The 19,246-nt window shown below is 62.5% G+C and overlaps 3 protein-coding genes and 1 long non-coding RNA gene across 11 annotated transcripts in view; 2 read left to right on the top strand and 2 right to left on the bottom strand.

The window, feature by feature from the left end:
• The window catches only part of LOC125155736 (solute carrier family 25 member 44), a 31,974-nt gene extending 20,561 nt beyond the window's left edge, over positions 1-11,413 (top strand). For 3 of the 4 annotated variants that reach the window (XM_047841295.1, XM_047841296.1, XM_047841301.1), the window contains 4 exons: positions 7,925-8,030; positions 8,658-8,758; positions 9,639-9,834; positions 10,958-11,413. In XM_047841295.1, the coding sequence (XP_047697251.1) occupies positions 7,925-8,030; positions 8,658-8,758; positions 9,639-9,834; positions 10,958-11,011 (457 nt within the window). In that variant the 3' untranslated portion in view covers positions 11,012-11,413. Of the gene's footprint in view, positions 1-5,628; positions 5,760-7,924; positions 8,031-8,657; positions 8,759-9,638; positions 9,835-10,957 lie in introns of those variants that run through there. The other variant, XM_047841298.1, reaches the window with a different exon arrangement.
• On the bottom strand, positions 4,747-6,395 carry LOC125155740 (uncharacterized). Its single transcript, XR_007148332.1, has 3 exons — positions 6,309-6,395; positions 5,440-5,726; positions 4,747-5,313 (listed from the first exon to the last, which is right to left on the bottom strand). It is a non-coding gene; the product is annotated as an uncharacterized LOC125155740 (long non-coding RNA).
• A 149-nt stretch (positions 11,414-11,562) lies between the features above and the next one.
• Positions 11,563-13,672, top strand: BGLAP (bone gamma-carboxyglutamate protein). The gene is made up of 4 exons (XM_047841307.1): positions 11,563-12,924; positions 13,068-13,106; positions 13,197-13,266; positions 13,405-13,672. Exons 1-4 carry the CDS (start codon positions 12,855-12,857, stop codon positions 13,532-13,534), a joined length of 309 nt encoding a protein of 102 aa, XP_047697263.1. The 5' UTR covers positions 11,563-12,854; the 3' UTR covers positions 13,535-13,672.
• Positions 13,673-13,745: 73 nt separating this feature from the next.
• Positions 13,746-18,224, bottom strand: PAQR6 (progestin and adipoQ receptor family member 6). 5 transcript variants are annotated; one of them, XM_047841305.1, is made up of 8 exons: positions 18,116-18,224; positions 16,820-16,895; positions 16,267-16,394; positions 15,986-16,191; positions 15,743-15,869; positions 15,255-15,351; positions 15,025-15,175; positions 13,746-14,721 (listed from the first exon to the last, which is right to left on the bottom strand). In XM_047841305.1, the coding sequence occupies exons 2-8, from the start codon at positions 16,868-16,870 to the stop codon at positions 14,447-14,449; spliced, it is 1,035 nt and encodes a 344-aa protein (XP_047697261.1). In that variant the 5' UTR covers positions 16,871-16,895; positions 18,116-18,224; the 3' UTR covers positions 13,746-14,446. The 5 variants fall into 5 exon arrangements, with proteins under 5 accessions (XP_047697261.1, XP_047697259.1, XP_047697260.1 ...); XM_047841303.1 differs by lacking the exon at positions 18,116-18,224 and adding an exon at positions 17,491-17,616; XM_047841304.1 differs by lacking the exon at positions 18,116-18,224 and adding an exon at positions 17,476-17,511.
• Between the last annotated feature and the right edge of the window lie 1,022 nt (positions 18,225-19,246).

Below are 19,246 nucleotides of genomic sequence, written 5' to 3'. Positions count from 1 at the left end.
CAGCCTCAGTCCTGTCCCTCCCTTACCGCTCAGACTGGAGGTCCTTCTGCTTCAAAGGGTTAATTGGTGGGCCGCCTGAGTGGCTCAGTCAGTTAAGTGTAGGACTTCAGCTCAGGTCATGATCTCGCAGTCAGCGAGTTCAAGTCCTGCATCGGGCTCTGTGCTGACAGCTCAGAGCCTGGAGCCTGCTTCGGATTCTGTGTCTCCCTCTTTTTCCTCCCCTCCCCAGCTCACGCTCTCTCTCAAAAAAAATAAACAAACATTAAAAAAAAAAAAAAAAGGTTATTTGGCTCAGGGCTGCTTCCAGAATCAAACATAAGCTCCCTAGCTCAGCACACAAGGCCATGCACCCCTCGGCCCCTCCCTGTGTCTCCAGCTCAGTCAGGGCAGCAGGTGCACTCTTGCGGGCACACGTGCACAGGAGCTCCTCTGCCTCGACCTGCTCTCCCCCGCCGCTTCTCCTAGCCAGGACCCCCATCCCTCTGTGTGCTTAAATAGAAACTTGCAGCTGCTTTCCACACAGAAAGGGCTAGACAAAGGTCACGTATGCAAATACTTGACCCTCTCCCAAGCCGTTAAGTTAAAAGTCCTCATTCTCAAAGACCAAGTACTTCTCCCGGGACAGGAGTCTCTACATAGTGCAAGCTAGTTTATTCACATGTTGGGTATCCAAAAGGATATTTTAAACCCTAGATTGATTTTCCCTACAACTCAGCGTATTTTTCATGTACGTATTAGCTTGACAAAGAGGCAAGTTACATGATCCACCCCAGAATGCCTGGAAGGTTATGGGCCTCGCTGGGCCATCGGATCAGACGGACCCCCTGCCACTGTCTTCCTTTCCTTCGGTCGGCCATGGCAAAGACCCCACCTGTCCTGTCTTGGGCATCAGAACACAGAAACACGGCTCTATTGGAGCTTACCATTTGTGACCTGTGCCTTGTTGTCAAAAAGGAAGGGTTCTCTTTTGTCCTCACAGGTTCCTGGACCTGCTGAGAAACCACCCTTCTCCTGTTTAGTTAAAGCAGGCAGATGAGGCCATTCCCCCTCCGTGCACTGAGAGGGGCCACTGGCTAGAGGCAGTGGGGGGCCCGGGCAAAGACCGGTTGGCCCCATTTGGCAGAAAGCGGGGTCTGCTGCAGGTGCCATGCCACGGGCGGGGGCCCAAAGTGGGGGCCCAAAGTGGTTGAGTGCTGGCTGTCCCCAGGCTGGCCCAGTGGTGTGCTATGCCTGTTGGGTCTGTGGAACCTGACTTCTGCAGAACTGACCGCCTGCCCCTGGGCGGGAGCCGGCCCCAGTGTTGTTCTTAGGAACCGGCTCCTGGAGGGAAAGAGTGTGATTTAACAGATCAAGCGTTCCCACAAAATAAACACCTCCCGACTATCTCCCCCTCTTTGTGCACGTGCCGTGCTGCTGGCAGTGACTTGTCCCTGAAGCACGTGTGACTCCCGACTGCGGCTTCAGCCCATGCTCTTCCCACAGCCCTCTGTCCCCCCTGTGTCTTGTCATCACCCCGCCATGCCCCGCCGCAGCCTGCGGGAGCTGCCTACAGCGCAGACTGCATCCCGCTTAAACCCTTTTCTAGCTCCTGTGTCTGCCCTTCCCTGCCTTCCCCACCGGCCGTGGGCCCGAGGCACCTGATCCCGAGCCGGGTGGCCCCAGCAGGTCCCAGCCGTGCAAGCTTGGGCCAGCTCCCTCATCTGAAAACTGGGGATGGTGAGAGGAGAACCTGCCCCAGAGTGTTATCAAGGCGGTTAGAGAGGCTGCGTGTGAGTGCTCGGCCCACGCCCAGCAAATGTCACCCGGTGCTACTTTGTCGCACATCCTCTTCAGCTGTGCTGCCTGGGTCTTCGACTCCTGCCTCCCTCTTAGGCTTCAAATGCTGCTTCCTCCAGGGAATCTTCCCTGAGCTCCCTGCAAGCCACCCCTTCTCCCCACCCGCCGGCTACCCCAGCCTCGTTTTCTTGGGATTGATCTGTCTTTTAAACAGTGTCCCCTCTGAGGGCGGGGACCACGCTGGGGCACGTTTGGGTCTGTACCATGGCTGGGCCTGGCACGTGCTCAGTGCTTGGTGTTTGTCGAATGAATGAACGAATACAGTAGTCCCCTTATCCAGAGTTGCGTTCCTCAGTGTCAGTTACTCACTGTCAGCCACGGTCCCGAAGCAGAGGCTCCTCCCTCTGACATCTGCTCACTGTCAGGAGTAGAGAGCAGCTTGTCACATGCCTCCATCCTTCACCTCCTTCACCTGTCACGTGGGCATTTCATCACTGGACCTCATCAACAGGAGGAAAGTGAATATAGTACAGTCACATATTGAGAGAGAGACCTCCTAGTGACCCCGACACCACCATTGACAGCGTCCTCTCTCCTCAGGGAGGCGTGCACCTGCTCCCTGAGGCTCTGGGTGGGTGAGGTCCTTGACAAGTGATGTGTGAGCCTGGTGTGTCATAGGACTCCCCCCACCTCCATCTGGTGACCAAAGTCCTGGCCACAGTAGTAGTTCATAATCTCTCCACCCACGCCTTACCGCTCAGGTCGCCCTCACCAATGGGAACACCCTCCCCCATGCCCCAGATGCTGCTCCTGGCTTTATCACGGTCCATGCAGTCCTTGGCTGGTGTCCGATGAGTAGTTCCAGACCCCAGCCATCCCAGCTCCATCCAGGAGACCCCAATAAATCCCTGTCTGCCCCACCAAAATAATAATAATAATAATAATAATAATAATAATAAGGTATTCAGAGAGAGAGAAAGACTACATTCATGTAACTTTTACTACAGTATGCTGTTATAGCGATGTTATATAGGACAATTATTTTTGTGCTGGTGTTCATCTCTTATGGTGCCTAATTTATAAGTTAAACTTTATCACAGGTATGTATGTATGCACAGGAGGAGAACATAGTGTATGTAGGGTTCAGTACCCTCTGCAGCCTCAGGAATCCACTGGGGGCCTTGGAACATGTACCCTGTGGATAAGGGGGACTACTGTAGAGTTACCTTGATGGACATTTTTATCTGCATGCAAATATTTATCAAATCAGAAGTCTTTTTCAGGGACACCTGGGTGACTTAGTGGGTTGAGCATCTGGCTCTTGATTTCAGCTCAGGTCATCATCTCAGGGCCATGGGATGGAACCAGGTTGGGCTCCCCACTGAGTGTGGATTCTGCTTAAGATTCTCTCTCTCTCTCTCTCTCTCTCTCTCTCTCCCTCTCTCTCTCTCTCTCTCTCTCTGTCTCGCCCCCCCCCTTCCCACCCCTCTCCCCCTGTGCATGCTCTGTCTAAAGTAAACAAGTAAAAATCATATTGGAAAAAAAAGTCTTTTTCAGAAAAAGTATCCCAATTTCAGATTCTCACTATTAAGCTTCTAGCAGTTGCCAAAGAATCCAAGTAATAAAAAGTTAGGTTAGCCCAAGGGGCCTAAAAACCTAAAGACCTAATTAAAATTAGGATTTTTTTTTTTTAAGATTTTTTTACAGTCATCTTTACACCCAAGGTGGGCCTCGAACTCACCCGGAGATGAAGGGTCGAGATGAAGCATGCCCCCCCGACTGAGCCAGCGGCAGCCTTAAGATTAATTTTTACAGGATAACTTTCTGCCGCAGTTATCACCAATCATGGACCGGTGCTGTCACCAGGAAGCTTTTCTCAAGTGGCAGCCCGGGGACCAAGGACAGGGCGGTGCAGAAGCACGCAGAGAAGCACCTGGGCGAGGGGGCGGGGCTGGGACCGGGCGCCCTCTGCTGGCCACTCCGCGAACAGGCGCTGGCGGGCAGGTTAACACACCACGGAGGGCTGGACGCTGGGCTTAAATATTCTGCAGTCAATTGTTTTTAAAAGTTAAACTTATGTGATAACTCAATTTGCAGTGAGTTTTTAGTGCAGTAAGTGCAATGCTTTTTCCGTGAAGCATTTCAAAACCAGTGAAGGTGACTCAGATGTTGCAGAGTAAGAATTTAAGAGAGAGGGGTGCCCAGCTGGCTCAGTCCGTGGAGCGAGCAACTGTTGGTCTCGGGCTGTAAGGTCAAGACCCACGTTGGGCATAGAGATTACTTAAAAATTAACTTAGGGGCACCTGGGTGGCTCAGTCGGCTAAGTGTCCGACTTCAGCTCAGGTCATGATCTCACGGTTTGTGGGTTTGAGCCCCGCGTCGGGCTCTGTGCCGACAGCTCAGAGCCTCGATCCTGCTTCGGATTCTGCGTCTCCTTCTCTCTCTGCCCCTCCCCCACTTGTGCTCTGTCTCTCTCTATCAAAAATAAATAAATGGAAAAAAAAGCTTAAAAAAATGTTTAAGTATAAGAGAAAAAATAGATTAAAACCAGTTAATATAGTCATCTTTGTTTTGAAGAAGAAACTTCCATTGATAACAAAAGTAACCCTTTGGGAGGGCACAGTTTAGCCTTTTCTCTGTAGTGGGGCCAGTGTGTTGTTCTGCCACAGGGTTGCCACCAGGATGCATTTGCCAAGCGCCTGCCTTCTGTAGGGGAGGAGACGTCTTGACTCGGGAAGCCAACTTACTGCTGGACACTTCTGAGGGGGAAGTGGGGGCCGTTCTTTTGAAATTAATAGTAACAACTGTGGCTAGGGGTGCCTGGGTGGCTCAGTCGATTGAGCATCCGACTTCGGCTCAGGTCATGATCTCGCAGTCTGTGAGTTCGAGCCCCGTGTCGGACTCTGTGCTGACAGCTCAGAACCTGGAGCCTGTTTTGGATTCTGTGTCTCCCTCTCTCTCTGCCCCTCCCCTGCTCGTGCGCACGCTCTCTCTTTCTCTCAAAAATAAGCATTTTTAAAAATTAAAAAAATAATAACCGTGGCTAACATGGAGCTTTTCAATGTGCTAGGCACGGTACATACAGTTATTATTCCCATTTGAGAGAGGCAGAAACTGAGGCTTATAAAGGTGAAGAACTTGTCAGAGATCACCCATCAGATGAGTGGTAGAGGTAGGATTTGGACCCAGACAAAAGGACAGGCCGGGAGTCCTCAGAACCAGTGTGCAGTGCCCAGCCCATAGCTGGGTAGCCCCTTGTGTCCCCTTGGAAGGCCAAGGACAGGAGACCACTCCAGCAGAGGGCAGAGGGGGGCTTGGCAGAGAGGCCACCGGGGAAGCTCACGAGGGAGTACTCCTCCGCCCAAGTAGCCCGGGCCCAGTAGCCTGGGGTCCAGGGTGGAGAGATGGCTGGGAGTGGTGGGGCAGGCCTCCCCTCAGCCCCAGCCCCTGGTCTGCAGGGTGGTCACAGCTCTGGACAGCCTGGAGATCCCGGTGATGTTGCAGATGGCGTGCCCGCCCACAGGGATATTAGTTTACCTGACAAGACAAAATTTGACTTTGCGGTAGGGGGCCGCTTGGAAATGCATCACTTTTCCTGCTTCTCCCTGAGAGCATTTTTCCCAGAAATTCACAAGGGCGTTCACACCATTCCCAGGCCCGCACCTGCTCTCAAGAAAAGAACTCCTGGCGATGGGGAGGGGTTGGATGAAGGGGGACACAGGCCCGAGGGTCCGGCTGGAGGACGAGGGAGTACCCCGAGGTGTACCACGTGGTGCCCACGGTTCACGCTGCTCTGTGGGGAGGGGGTCGGAGCGTCCTCAGCACGAGGGGAAAACTTTGTGTCTCTGCCAGACGATGATGGATGTTAACTGCACTTCTGGCGGCCATCTTTTCACCGCACACGTGAGCCAGGCCCCGTCGTGCCGCAGCCTTCAACTTCTACAGTCAAGCTGGAAAAATACAAAGCAAGGATCCCTGTCCTCCTGTGCCCTGACACTGGCCTCCGGCGTGGCCGCCTGCGCTCCGTGTCCAGGGATGCGTGCGAACGTGCTTTGCTCTCACTGAGCTCTGAGCCCAGCGGGGCCTCGGGAAAGCCTCCCCGGCGGCACTGGAGGCTCCCCCAGGAGAGGGGGTCTGGCTCAGCTCAGACCCTCTGCCGTCCAGCGGGCCGCTGGCAGGACGAGCAGGATCTCCGGTGTCCAGGCCGCGCCCGTTTCAAGCCACAATTACCCGGTTCAGTTCCAGCCCGGCTTGGCCAGGCGTCCTGCGTCCCTCCACATCCCTCGTGAACCACAGACTGCGTGGCGAGGGGGGCCGGCAGCACCACAGGATGCCCAGGGCTCCGCCGAGGGCGAAGGGTGCCGGTCGTCCGTTCCTTGCCCCCAGGTGCACCAGTGTCCGATGTGTACCCTCCAGTAGGGAGAGACTGTCCCTCCTGCAGAGGGGCCGGGCGGCAGAGGCTTGCAGCCGGCCCTCTGAAAACAAAGCCCCGGCTGACTGTGTTTGCCAGCTTCCGAGGCGTAAATACTCACTAGAGCTGCGGAAAGATGGGTGGTTGGGCACCGTCACAGAGTGCTTCCACGGGGACGCCGCCAACAGCCTCGCGCAAGGAAAATGTGCTGGAAGGATTAGGAAGCCGTGTGTTTTGAATAGTTAGTACCTTGTTTTTAACGTAACTTACTGCCAGATTATATAATTTAGTGTTCCGTGCTGGCTGTGTCTCCTGAAGATGTAACGGCTGTCCCTCGCAAGCCTCTGTGTGCTCTCCCTTGTCACCTGTTTCACAGCCCCTGTTCAGGGGCAGGAACGGGGGCGGGGGGCGGCCGAGGGCCAGCAGTGAGTCCCGGTGGCAGGGGGGGTGGCGGGGGCGGGCTGCGCACGGGCTTCCAGGGACCCGATCCCAGCCTGGCCACACAGCTGAGGAACATCCGGACCCACAGCCAAGCACAGACGTGGGCTTTTGTGTGGTTGAGCGCTCACTGGCTTGGACACTTCCAGCAGGTCATTTGAACATTGCTTCATCAGACAGGCTGTCGCTGAACCCCCACCCCCACCCGCCCCCAGCTTAATGGCGATCCCCGTGACACTCTGAAGCCCGTGGCCCTTTTCCTTCTAAGTGCCCTCCACAGTGGTCATCGCCACATTCTCATGAGTGTCTGTGACTGCTGCCACCTCCCTGCGAGAAGCTCCAGGAGGGCCGTGTGGCCTCCCTCCCGCCCAGCGCCCAGTAGCCCGTGGGTGGCCAGCACGGACATAGGCAGAAGAGGAAGGGCCTGAGGGGGAAGGTAGAGAGAGACAGGCAAGCAAGGAGTGGGGAGAGAAAAGGCAAGAGACTTCTTTAACTTACTTTAACTTTGTGCAAGACGGCCAGCCATCAGAAGTGTCCCGGGTACCCCGATCTTTCCAGCTATAAGGGCTGTAGCAGCGAGATGCTCTCGGCCACCGCTGCCGGAGACCTGATTAGAAATGGCTCGAACGACAAGAGGCATCCATCCCTTCACTAGCGAGCAGCCCCGAGAGGCGCGGACTCTAGCTTGGCGTCTTCGGCAGCTTGACGATGTCCTCAGAGACCCCAGTTCTTTCCCTCCTTCCGTTCTGCCTCCTTAGGGTATAAACTCTGCCCTCAGGCCAGAGACCCCTGCGGTGGCCGGGAGCCGGACGCATCACCTGGATACGGTCACGTCCTCCAGAGAGGGCATCAGTTCCTTCCTCTGTGGCTCCTTTGAGGAGGCAGGAAAACTCTCCCAGAGGCCACATGTTAATCCAGCCCAGCAAGGGGCCTGGAGCGACCAGAGTTTCTCCGGGACCCCTACCCACACCGGCAGCAGTGTCACCTGGGAGCTGGTTGGAAACCGGGGAGGCGGCTGGCGCTGAGGCTGAGCAAGCCCTCCACCCCGGTGGTTTGAGTGGCTGGACCATCGTGACCCACCCTTGAGGGTAACCCCTGGGCTCCCCTGCGGCTCTGCGGAGAGGCAGTGAGTGGTCAGGTGGGGCTGAGCCGTCTGCAGTGACCGGAGGTGCAGGCGAGACGCTTTGCACCCACCGCCTTTAACCGGCGCTGTGAGGCTGACCCGGCCCGGAGCCCTGCCGTGGGAGGCGGGGCGGGGCGCCCCCGCGGCTGCTGAGGGCTGGCTCTCCTTCCCACCAGCTACCAGAGATTCACCGACTGTTACAAGCGCCTCTACCAGCTGCAGCCTGAGATGACGCAACGAATCTACGACAAGTTTATCACCCAGTTGCAGACGTCTGTCCGGGTGAGTGGCAGGGAGCCCGGCAGGCAGTGCTGGTTCGGGTCCTGCAGGCAGGGGCCGTACGCTCAGCCCCCTGCGGGTCCCCAGTGGCCGGGCCACGGTGGCCGCCGTCCCTTCCTTCCCAAGGATGGGCACCTCGACACCCCTGCTCTTGTCCTCCTGCATCATGACTGTCTGCTGGGTCGTCTCGCCTTCGTACCTCCAGCACCTGGTGCGGGGCCTGGCATGGACAGGGCGCTTAACAAACCGTTGAATTCAGCGGAACTGCGTACGACAGGGAGCCCAAGAGAGGCCGCTGCGTTCAGGTCTTTCAGTGACCGTGACCCCTCTTGAGGGCTCTGTCTCCCTGCCGGCACGCGCCAGGGGGGCCCGGAAGCACCCAGACGCATCTGTGCCACCGGCACGGGGTGCGCCGGGCCTGGGGCTGCGGCACCCAGGGTGATGGGCAGGCTCTTTTCAGCTGTTTTCCATCTTACACTTTCTGTTCTTCGTTACTAAAGTCCCCTGGAGAGAAGAGGGCGTGTGGGTACAAAGGCACAGCACAGGAATTCGCCGGAATGTTACTGAGTCCTGTACTTTCACTGTGGGCTTGTGTGGTGTCCTTACAGCCCTTTGCTGCTCTCTCTTCAGGAGGAAATCTCCGAAATCAAAGCGGAGGGGAACCTGGAAGCCGTCTTGAATGCCTTGGACAAGATCGTGGAAGACCGCAAGGACCAGGAGGAGCCGGCCTGGTGAGAAGGTGGTCCGCGAGGCTCACGCGGGAAGAGGCCGCCCCCCCCCCCCCCCCCAGCATCCCGACGGGGCTTCCGCCAAGGGCTCACACGCCTGAGACTCGGGGCGCAGCCACCCGTGTGGTGCCCTCCGGGAAGGGGAGCCCCAATGCAGGCGCGGGCGGGCTGATGAAAGCCTTCCTGGGGGGACTCGTTTCAGGACCCCTCTGGCCCGCGGGGCACATAGCCGGCGGGAGGCGGAAGGGCAGATTGGCGATCTTCGGGCCGGCTGGCCCCGGGCATCCGGGTTTTATTCGCTCGTCCACTTAAATGTTTAGGGAGCACCCACCACACGCCCCGAGATCAGCAGCGAACTGGACCCAAGAGACCTGCCCCCTGGGGCCGCATTCCCGGGGTGTCCCGCGCAAGGTGGAGGCGCCCTTAGCTCCTGCCTCCCCCCAACCCTCCCCACCTGAACAGCACGTTAGGCCAGAGCGACGAAACACCTTTCTTGCGCTTTCCAATTTTGTTATGCTTTGTGACCGGAATACTTAAGAGAATGACGTTACAGAACTGAAAAAGACATTTCACCCGGCTGCTCATCAGACCCGCCCCCTCCCCTCACTTGGGGTCTTCAGAGGCCCCGCCCCCCACTCTTGCCTCCAGGCCTGTCTTCCTCAACTTCCTCTGTTACCCAACCCTTGCTGGGGCCTTTCCTGTCATCCTGCCCCAGCCCACGCCACCCTCCAGCCCCGTGTCTGAGGGGTGGGCGCACGTGGTTCTGGGGACGACGGAGGCGGCCGTGGGGCCGGGTGTCGGGGGTGGGGGGGGTGGGGGGGCGTGGCGTGCCGGGGAAAGGGTCACCACTCGCCCCATCCCTGTGCCCCCTGTGGCCTCGCAGGCGCCCGAGCGGGAACCCGGAGGCGGACCTGCGCAGCGCCCTGGTGCCCTACTTCCGGCAGCAGCGGGACGCCTTGCAGCGGCACGTGCGCAAACAGGAGGCGGAGAACAGGCGGCTGGCGGAGGCCGTGGTGGCCGGGCGCCAGCAGGTGCAGGAGCTCCAGCGGCGGGGCCAGGCCCGGCAGCAGGCCTGGCAGGTGAGTGCCCGGCCCTACCCTCGGGCACAGACTCCCAGCCCAGGGGGCCACGACCTCGTGTTAGTCGGGGCGACATGGGGTTCCCCACACAACTGCTCCCCAGTAGCTTTAAAACGTGTACATCAGGATGATGTCTAGAGCCTTCGGCACACGTAATACATGTGCTCTGTGCAACAACTGTGTTCTCCGAGGGTGAAGGGAATCTTTGGGAGTGGCCCACGTCCCCTGGGGCTAAGCGGGTGAGTGGGTGACCGGGCTGAGGACCCAGGGAGTGGGCACGGCCATAGAGACAACATGGGTTTTCTTACCGGCTCGAGAGGTGGCTCCGGTCAAGGGTTGCCAGCAGGGCTTGAGCGGTGGCCACACTGTTGGGCTCCTTCCGCTGTCCGGGTGTCCAGCTTGTGTCCTCTCTCCCACCCGATGGCTCCCCTCCTGGGGCGGGCCTTCCTGCGGCGGAGGGCAGCGGGTCCCCAGATCCCTGGCTGCCGGGACCCTGAGCCCTGGAGGGCCCGCAGCAGGACGAGGGCCAGAAGCTGGCCTTTTCCCTCTTGTCATCACCCCCTCCCTGGCTCCGGGGCCCCCGGGGAAGCAGGCCCCAGCGTGCTCGTGACCAGGGCCCACAGCCTGGCGCCATGTAGGGGCACTTTGGGGCCACCCTGCTGAGTCCTCAGGCAAGGTGCTGCCCCACCATCCCTCTCTGTCACCACGAGGCCGCCAGTCACTCTTCTCTCTGGGCCCTGCTCATAACCCACTGTGCCGCTGCGGGCCCGAGGCGTATGTGAAGCTGGTCCCTGCCTGAGCTCAGCCTGGGCCCAGCCACTAGCACAGTCAGGTCAAGAAAGTTCCTCCACTAGAAATCGCTGATGGGGGTCAAAGGATCACAGGGACACTTTGGGGACCCTTATTCAAGATGGGCGCTGCTCTGGGGAGGCCCAGCGTCGGTGGCCATGGCGCCCAGCCTGCCGTGAACACCTGCTGAATAGGGGGGCCCCTGCTGGGTCTGTGACATGAGCCAAGACCCCCTCCTCTGTGTTGTCCTGGGGGACATAGGCCCGGAGTCCAGCACAGCGGAGGCAGAGGGTTTGGATTTTCTCATCTGTCTGTTCCCTCCTACTGCTGCCAGGCCCTGCACAGAGAACAGAAGGAGCTGGTGGCTGTGCTGGGGGAGCCGGAGTGAGGAGGCGACGGCCGGACCAGGAGCAGAGGGCCGTCGAGGTCGAGGGCCTGGCCTCCGAGAACCACTGGCATGGTGCCCAGTCCCTGAGTGGGGATGGAATTAGCTGGAGGATTAGGCCTCTCTATCCTGCTTTGGGGGCTCCCCTGGGGTCCCCCCCAACACACACACACACACACACACACACACACTTCAGATTCTTCCCTGTTTTCTTGTAACTAGGACTGTTGGGCAGCTCCAATCCCAGGAGTCAGGTCCCCGCCTGCTCCTGAGCCCCTCCCCTCCCCCCCCCCCCCCACTCGGGGAGTCTGTGTTCGTTCTCCACTGATTGCCCCCTTGCTGGCCAGCCTGAGGACCCGTGCCATGTTCTCCCCACATCCGTAAATAAACTTCCTGCACTTCCTACACTGTAATCTGTGAGGGTGCTTCCTCCGCGGGGCCTCTCCCAGGCCAAGACCCCTCTTGGCTCTCAGAGCCCTGGCTGGGGTGGGGGTGGGGGGGAGGCCGTACCCGACCATCAGGTGCAGGAGGGCAGCGAAGACCTTGTCACAGAAGGCTGGACCCCTGGGTTCCACCCCTCTTTGCTGTCTGGGTTCATTGTGAGAAAGGCTCTGTACCTCTCCCACCTCCCCCGGGGTGTGCACACGGTGAGCATGCACGCCAGCGGGTGGGCCCTCCGAGTAGCTGGTGCTCTGCCCCCTTCCCTGGCCAGGGCTCAGCCAGGCATCAGGAGGGGGCTCGGCCACGGGCAGGATGGATGCTTCCTGTGGCCAGCGGTGAGGGGATGGGTACAGGCAGGGCCCCAGAGAGGGCCTCACCCCGGGGAGAGGCCAGGTGTGGTCTGTCTGGGAGCACTGGGAACACTCGGACATCAAGGTGGCCCTTGCTGGCCACCTGCTGGCCCGAATTAAGCTCAGTGGAGCCGTGGCATCCAAACACGGGGCGGTGGGGCGGGCGGGGAGCGCCTGGTCAGGTCCCCACCTGCGGTGGGCCGGGCGTGAGAACACCCTCCCTCCTCTCCAGGCTGGGCTGAGCGGGACTTGGCTCCCAGGTGTGCTGGGATGGGCCTTTTCAGGCTGGATGTCTGCCTCTTGAGATAGGTCCCCACAGTTGCTACCACTGGGGAGGCCGTATGGCCAGGCAGAGGGGCCCTCTCCCTGCTCCTCACTGGCTCTGCCTCCCCACGTGCCAGAGGCGCAGGGGAGAGGGTCCCCACCGCCCCAGACAGAAGAGCTGTCCTGCTCTCACTCCCAGCCCACCTCTCTTGGCTTTGGGTTCCGGTCCCGACACACGAGGCCTGAGCAGAGCCGAGCGGCTCCCACACCAGGCCTCCCCCTGGTGTCTGGCCGGGGCAGGGTGCCTCCGGGTGAACGAGGGCATCGCTGCCTTGGGCCCCTCCCTCCCTGGGGTTTGGCTCCTGCCCACAGGCCGTCAGTGGAAATCACAGTCTTAGAGCGACAGTCTAGCTCTACTTGAGTCTATTTTAGGCCTCGAGCCCCCCTTTCTCCCCTCCTGCCCCTCCTACTCCACCCAGCTGGTGCTCAAACTGAGGCTGGGGGACTTGAGGTGACCCCCGTGGGGAGGGGCCGGGCCTGTCCAGAGGCTGGCGGCCCACACCCTCCTCCATCACTTCCAGGGGCCTGGCCAGGCAGCTCAGCTCCAACCACAACATCCTTTGGGGTTTGGCCTACAGAGCCGGGGCGGATGACCCCCAAATAGCCCTGGCAGATTCCCCCTGACCCACCCTCGCCTCCGGGGCGCAGCCCAGGGTATAAAATGGTGCTGGCGGGAGAAGCAGACCAGCCGAAGTCCAGCAGCAGCCTGGGCAGCCACTGACAGCCACGCCATGAGGCCCCTGACGATCCTCACCCTGTTGGCCCTGGCCGTGCTCTGCCTCTGCCCAGCTGGCCCGGCAGGTGAGTGCCCCCACCTCTGCCCCCGCCTCCCCTCCCGCCGCCCTCCCGGTCTAACCACCTCCTGCAGGCTCAGTCCCAGTGCAGGGAGAGGAGGGGAGGCCCAGGGGGGTGAGCAGGGGTGAACTGGGCCCTCTCCTTTGCAGATGCAAAGCCCAGCCGTGCAGAGTCAGGCCGAGGCGCAGGTATGTGGCAGGGCCTGGTGGGGGGCCGTGCCTGCGGGGCTGCCCACCGTGCCCCCAGAGCCATCTGACCTCTGCCTTTCTGTTTCACAGCCTTCGTGTCCAAGCAGGAGGGCAGTGAGGTGGTGAGGAGGCTCCGGCGCTACCTGGCCCCTGGGCTGGGGTGAGTGCTGGGCCGTGGCCGTGGCCGTGGATCCGGGCTGGGGTGGGGGGCGAAGGCCAGACCCGGGTCTGCCAGGGCCGTGGGCGGAGGGGGTGGGCATGTTTCTTGGAGGCTGATGCCACTCTCTTGGGCCGTCAGCGCCCCAGCCCCCTACCCGGACCCCCTGGAGCCCAAGAGGGAAATATGTGAGCTCAACCCCGACTGTGACGAGCTGGCTGACCACATCGGCTTCCAGGACGCTTACAGGCGCTTCTACGGCACGGTCTAGAGCAGGCGCCCCCCACCCCTCTGCCGTCCGCCGCTCCCCAGCCAGGACCCCTCCCCTCCCGGCACCCTGACCTCCCTGCCCGGCACGTGTGGGGCCCCCGGCATTCCCGCTGCTCCAAAATAAACTCCAGAAGAGGAATTGGTGGGGCTGTGAGTCTCTGTCCGCCCGTGGACTTCCGAGGCATGGGAGGGGAGGGAGGAGCGGGAAGGGAAGGTGCGGGCGGGGACGGGAGTGGAGGGGCGGTGTGAGCTCTTTGGTTCCAGAAAGTGCTTCCCAGAGTCCGCTGTTGACTTATTTATTTGTACTGTACTCGCCTCATCTGGAAGCGTCGAAAGCAGCTTCCTAAAAGTCTTATTAGGATTCCCCCTCGAGCCCAGCACCCCTCCCCCCACAAGCCCCTGCACCAGCCACGACGCCCAAATTTAGACCCAAGGTCCTGGACACCTTGAGCACACGGCTGTGACCAGGACTGACAGACCACATCCCTGTGGGCAAACAGCCCGTCTGGGAGGCGAGGGCGCCAGCGGGCCTCGGGCACAACAAGCGCGCGAGGCAGGCCTAGGTTAGTGGTGTTAGTGACCCCCCTGGGCTCAGCAGAGACTCGTAGGCAGGAAGGGACCAGGTGTCGGGGCCCAGCGCCTCCCCCTCCCAGCCTCCAGCCGGGGCGCTCCAGCCCCGGACGCTTGCACTGCCCCTCTCAGACCCTCAGCACTTGCCCCAGCCCCCTGAGAGCACCGTCACTGACCCCTCCTGCTCATGGCCAGCACCCCCTGCCCCCTGCCCTCCTCTCCTGTGCCCCCTCCCCTCAGTCACTCTCGGCCCCAGGCTCCGATGTGCCCCTTCTGGGCTCCTCCCCGGCATGGGGGGGGGGGGGGGAGGGGGGCCTGGCCTCTGCCTTTCCCCAGGGCAGGCTCACTGCTGTTTGCCCTTCATTCCCCCCTCCGGCGGGCCACCCTGCAGCAGGGGGCACGTGCTGGGGGCCCGAAATAGGGAGGTCGTGAAGGCGGCAATGATGAGCAGGTTCCCGGCCACCGCCAGGCCCAGCGTGGCCAGCGTGCCCGCCAGGCCCAAGGGGGGCTCCTGCGCGGCCAGCCAGGCGCGGCGAGACCCCATGTCAGCCAGCACCGCCTCCAGCTGGAAGTGGGTGCCCAGCACCGCGCAGATGTGGAACAGCTGGTGGCTGTGGCCTGCGGGGAGGGTGGGGCAGGTCAGGGCACACGGCCCATTCCGGGGCGGCCCGGACTCACCCTGGGACCCGTCACCTCGTCCTCCGGGCCTGCTGCTCCCCCCAAAGTGGGAATATGAAAACCTTCACGAAGCAGTGAACGAGCTGGTCTGCACGAGGCCCCTCGTGTCCTTGCTACCGGGGTCACCTGAGGGGGAGGGGAGCGCCGGGACCAGGGCCCCTTCCAGGAGCACTCCTCCGTCCCTCGCCCCTCGGTTCGATCCCTCGGTCCCCGCGCCCCTCCCGGGGCGGCTGCCCCTCTCACCGATGTAGTCGAAGCGCCCGGGGGCCAGCCGCTCGGGCAGGTGCGAGGCGAAAAGGAAGCCGGTGAGCAGCGCGCAGAGCAGGTGGTACGTGTGGCTGGAGCTCAGCGCCTCCCGCCCGCAGCTGTGGCCGGGGTCCCAGCACAGGCCAAGCTGGCAAAGGGAGAGCGGAGCTGGTGGGGACGGCCTTGGGGAGGGGCTCCGGGGAGGTCCGAGCCCCAGGCCCCCTTACCCGGTAGAACAGAGGCAGGTTGTCGAACAGGAAGGGGTAGGCGAAGGCGGCCGTGCGGAGGATCTTACTGAGCCGCGGGCTTTCCAGCTCGGGGAACCTGAGGGGCGGGAGGGAGAGGCGGTCGCCATCCTTTCTCCGGGCGGGGGCGGGGGTGGCGGTCACAGAGGGACAGGGGGCCTTTGGCCAGGATGGAATGTCAGTGCTGTTAGGGCACGTGACCCCTCTGGAAACGGCCACACCTGTGAGGGGGGGGACGGCCGCCTGCCTCCTCTGGCGGGGTGGCGAGAATTCGAGGGGGCGGGGCAGGCGCGGCGCTGGCGAGGGGTGCGCCCCGGCGCCCCCCCTCCGTGGCATCCTCAGCAAGCACAGGCCCTGTTACTCATGTCGGCCACCTCGAGGCGCGGGTACCCCGTCGCTCGCCCCCGGTGTGTTCGGGGTGCCCTGTCCCGTCCCTCCGCCTTCCCCTTCCGCACCGGCCGAGAACCCACCGGGAGTAGCAGGAGAGGCCGGTGCACAGGAAGGAATTGAGCGCGGCGGCGGGCACAAAGAGCTGGTGCAGGCGGCTGTGCAGCCAGGAGGCCGGCATGGAGTAGGCGGCGTAGGGGAAGGCGCAGCCTGGGGAGGAGGGGGAGGGGGAGGGGCGGGAGCTGAGGCCCGAAGGGAGGGGCCCCTGCCGCGCGCCGGGAGCGCCGCCCCCGCCCCCGGAGCGACCCCGGCCCCGCGGGGCTCACCCAGGCTGTAGAGGCTGAGCGCGCCGTAGTCCAGGAAGTAGCAGATGTGGCGCGCGCGCGGCGACATGGAGCTGAAGGTGTGCGCGCAGCACGACGCGAAGGGGTAGAGGCAGGCGGGCAGCAGGAAGACGAGCAGCGGCCGGTGGTAGGGCTCCGCGCGGAAGCCCGGGCCCCCCGCCAGCGCCAGCAGGCGCCACAGGAAGTACCTGCGGGGCAGGTGCTCAGGCCGCCGCCCGGCCCGCCGGCCCGCCCGCCCCGCGCCCCCTCGGGCCACCCCTCACCAGGTGGGCAGGAAATGAGTCCAGATGTTGACCGTCTCGTTGGTCATCTGGAAGGAGCTGAGGACACAGTCCCGGGCGGAGCTGCTGGGGCGGCGGTACCCTGACATGATGCCGTCTTCCCAGAACACCTGTGCGGCGGCGGGTGGGACAGAGGGGCGTCATTGTGCCCGACCCTTTCTCTCGCCGAGATCTCTCGGAAGCAGCGTTCAAGAGAATGGGCTGGAGGTCGCAAAGGCCTCAAAGCCAAACCGACCGTCCCCCATCTTACCACCGGCCGATACCCAGAAAGCAGATGAGAAACAGTAGAGCCGGTGGAGGGGACCAGATAGGAGGGGGCGGGAGGGGGGCGGCACAGACTGGGCGCCCTGAGGAAGGAGGGGATTCTGGAGGGAGGAGCATCCTGGGCTCCGGGAGGGGTTGCCAGCCAGGTCCTCAGCAGGGGGACGGCAGGGACGAGCCGGCCAGCAGGAAGGACTTCCCCAGCGGCTCCAAGAGAAGAGCCTCTGCCCCAGTCGGCACTGGGGAGGGGGAGTCGATGGGTCAAGCCCCTCACCCGAGGGACCTGGTGGACGCGAAGGAGTTGGGGCAGCTTGAGACTGAGCATGGTGACCCGGCACCTCCACGCTGACCTGGAGACAAAGTGCGGGGTGAGGGGGGATCAGGTCTCCGCATCCGCAGGCCCCTCTCACCCAGATCCAGGCCGGGCCTGGTCACCGGGCCCCGGGGTGGGCTGTGGGCACCTACGAGCGTGCGGGTGGGAGCTGGCCACTGAGCTGCTTCCCGCAGGCCGGGGAGGGGGGGCGGCCCCGCTTCCCCGACTCTCCATCCCAGCCGGGAGCACTCGGTTCCCCAGAGGGGCTGCTCAGCCTCAGCCCAGGACAGAGCGAGCGCAGGATCCTCCCCATTTGGAAGGCTGCCTCGGTGAGTGGCCCGAGACCCTGGATCTAGGCCCCCAGCCCCCAGTTTTTTTGTCCCCGGAGAACCCTGACTCGTGGAGGTCAGCGCAGGGAGGGCCCCGGCACCCCCATGCCACCATCAGAAAGCCCCTCGGCCCGCAGAGCCTGGCTGAACAGAGGAAACTTATGACGCTGGCGGAGAATTCCTGGAGAGGCCAGATGGCCGCGGGAGGGGCGAGGAACCGGGATGCCTGGCTCTCCTCTAAACACTACGCTCGTACCCCGGGGTCCCCGACCCTCCTGAGCCCCGTACCCCTCGGCTCCAGACCTGCGCGCCGCCTCCGGGTGGCCGCGGCTCTGCCGCCCCGCCGGCCTCTCCCAGGCACATTCCTTGGCACCGGTGGAGGGGCTGGGCCAGCCGGGCGGGTGGAGCCGCCCCGGGGGAGAGAAAGACCCTCCCTCCCCAGGCCCCAACTTCCCTGCAACAATACGGCCCAGCCCCGCCCGTCTTCCTGCCGCCAGCCGGGCCAGGCTGTGTCTGCGCCGCGCGCACGCCGGACCCCGGCGCTGCTGGGTCCCCGCCCCCCCAGCCTCCACTGCTGCCAGGCCCTCTGCCCCTGAGCCGGGTGCCGGGTCTCCGATCCCCGTGCCCTGGCCGAGCTTTTAGGTGAGGCCCCCGAGGGCACCCCCGCGCCCCCAGGAGTGGGATGGGGGTGGTGTGGCCTATCCTGCACGCCGCCCACCTCCCCACCTCCCCCGGGGGGACGGGTGGCAGCGAACACGGAACACGCCGGGGCCTAGGTCCCCTCAGAGTCCCTTTCCCCCTTTGCGGGAGGGCCTAGGGTCTCTGGAGTAGTTTGTGCCGGAGGCGTGGTGACAGAGGAGGGGCGGGAGCAGTCGCCTTAGCTCCGGTCCCCAGAACGGGTGTCACAGCCTCAGGGGAGCGTCCTTACCCAGAGCTCGGGGGGAGGGGGCGCTCCCAAGCCTGTGGGTCCACGGGCCCAGGGCCGCTCCGGCAGAGTCCCAGGCTCCGCCAGCCAGGCTGCCGCGAGGGAGAGTGGCAGGCGGGCCAGGCCTGGGCGGCGAGTGAAACAAAAGGGAGCCAGGGAACAATCCCAGCCTTGTCCAGCCCCCAGGGAGCAGCTCGGGGGGGGGGGGGGGGGGGGGCGCCCCATTAGCAGGCAGCTCACTCGGCCTCCTGCACACAGCCAGCCCCTCCAGCTCGACCCAAGCCCACTGAGACCAGAGCGGCCACAACCGGCCTGGAGCCCCAGCCGAGACCCCGCCAGGGCGACACGATCTTCTCAGACCAGGCTGCACCGGGTTCCAGGTCCTCCCAGGAGCGGGTGGCTCTGCCTGAGGCCAGGCACCGGAACCCCACTCCTGACTTGTGACTTCAGAGAGCACCTCTCAGCGGCCAGGGCCGGGCAGAGACCAGAGCAAAGGCCTTTACCGAATGCTGGTTCAAGCACAAGGGAACTGCCCGTCGTGTTCACTCCCCAGACACACGTTGACAGTGCCTGTCCCTGCAGAGGGTCGGGGACTGAGGGCCCGGAGGCTGCTCTCCAGGCTCACCGCCACGTCCCCCTTGAGGAAGAGCATGTGTCTGACTTAGAAGGGCCAGCAGGATCGCTTCTCGGCCTTTTGGCTAAGATCAAGTGAATGGCCAGCAGGAGCAGCGAATTGCCCGGGGTGGGGGGTGGGGGCTCACTGGTTTTCACGCAGCCAGCATCCCAGCAAAGGCGCCAGCTCAGCTCACGGGGCCAACGAACTGGACGGCGTCCTTCACAAGAGCATCTCCGGAGCTTTCTCCTGACTTGCTGGCATCTTGAAAAGCCGCTTCAGCAAGAAACCTCCAACACCCCAATACAACCGTGCAGAACGGGTGTGCCTGGGTGGCTCAGTCAGTTAAGCCACGGATTTCGGCTCAGGTCGTGATCTCGCCATTTGTGAGTTCAAGCCCCACGTTGGGCTCTGTGCTGACAGCTCGGAGCCTGGAGCCTGCTTCGGAGTCTGTGTCTCCCTCTCTCTCTCTCTCTCTCTGCCCCTCCCCCCCCCTCAAAAATAAAAAATATGTATTGAAA

This window comes from Prionailurus viverrinus, chromosome F1 (genome assembly GCF_022837055.1).
Source record: "Prionailurus viverrinus isolate Anna chromosome F1, UM_Priviv_1.0, whole genome shotgun sequence".
NCBI lineage: Eukaryota > Metazoa > Chordata > Mammalia > Carnivora > Felidae > Prionailurus > Prionailurus viverrinus.
Note: the sequence above shows the minus strand (reverse complement) of the source record. Positions and strands in the feature narration are given on the sequence as shown.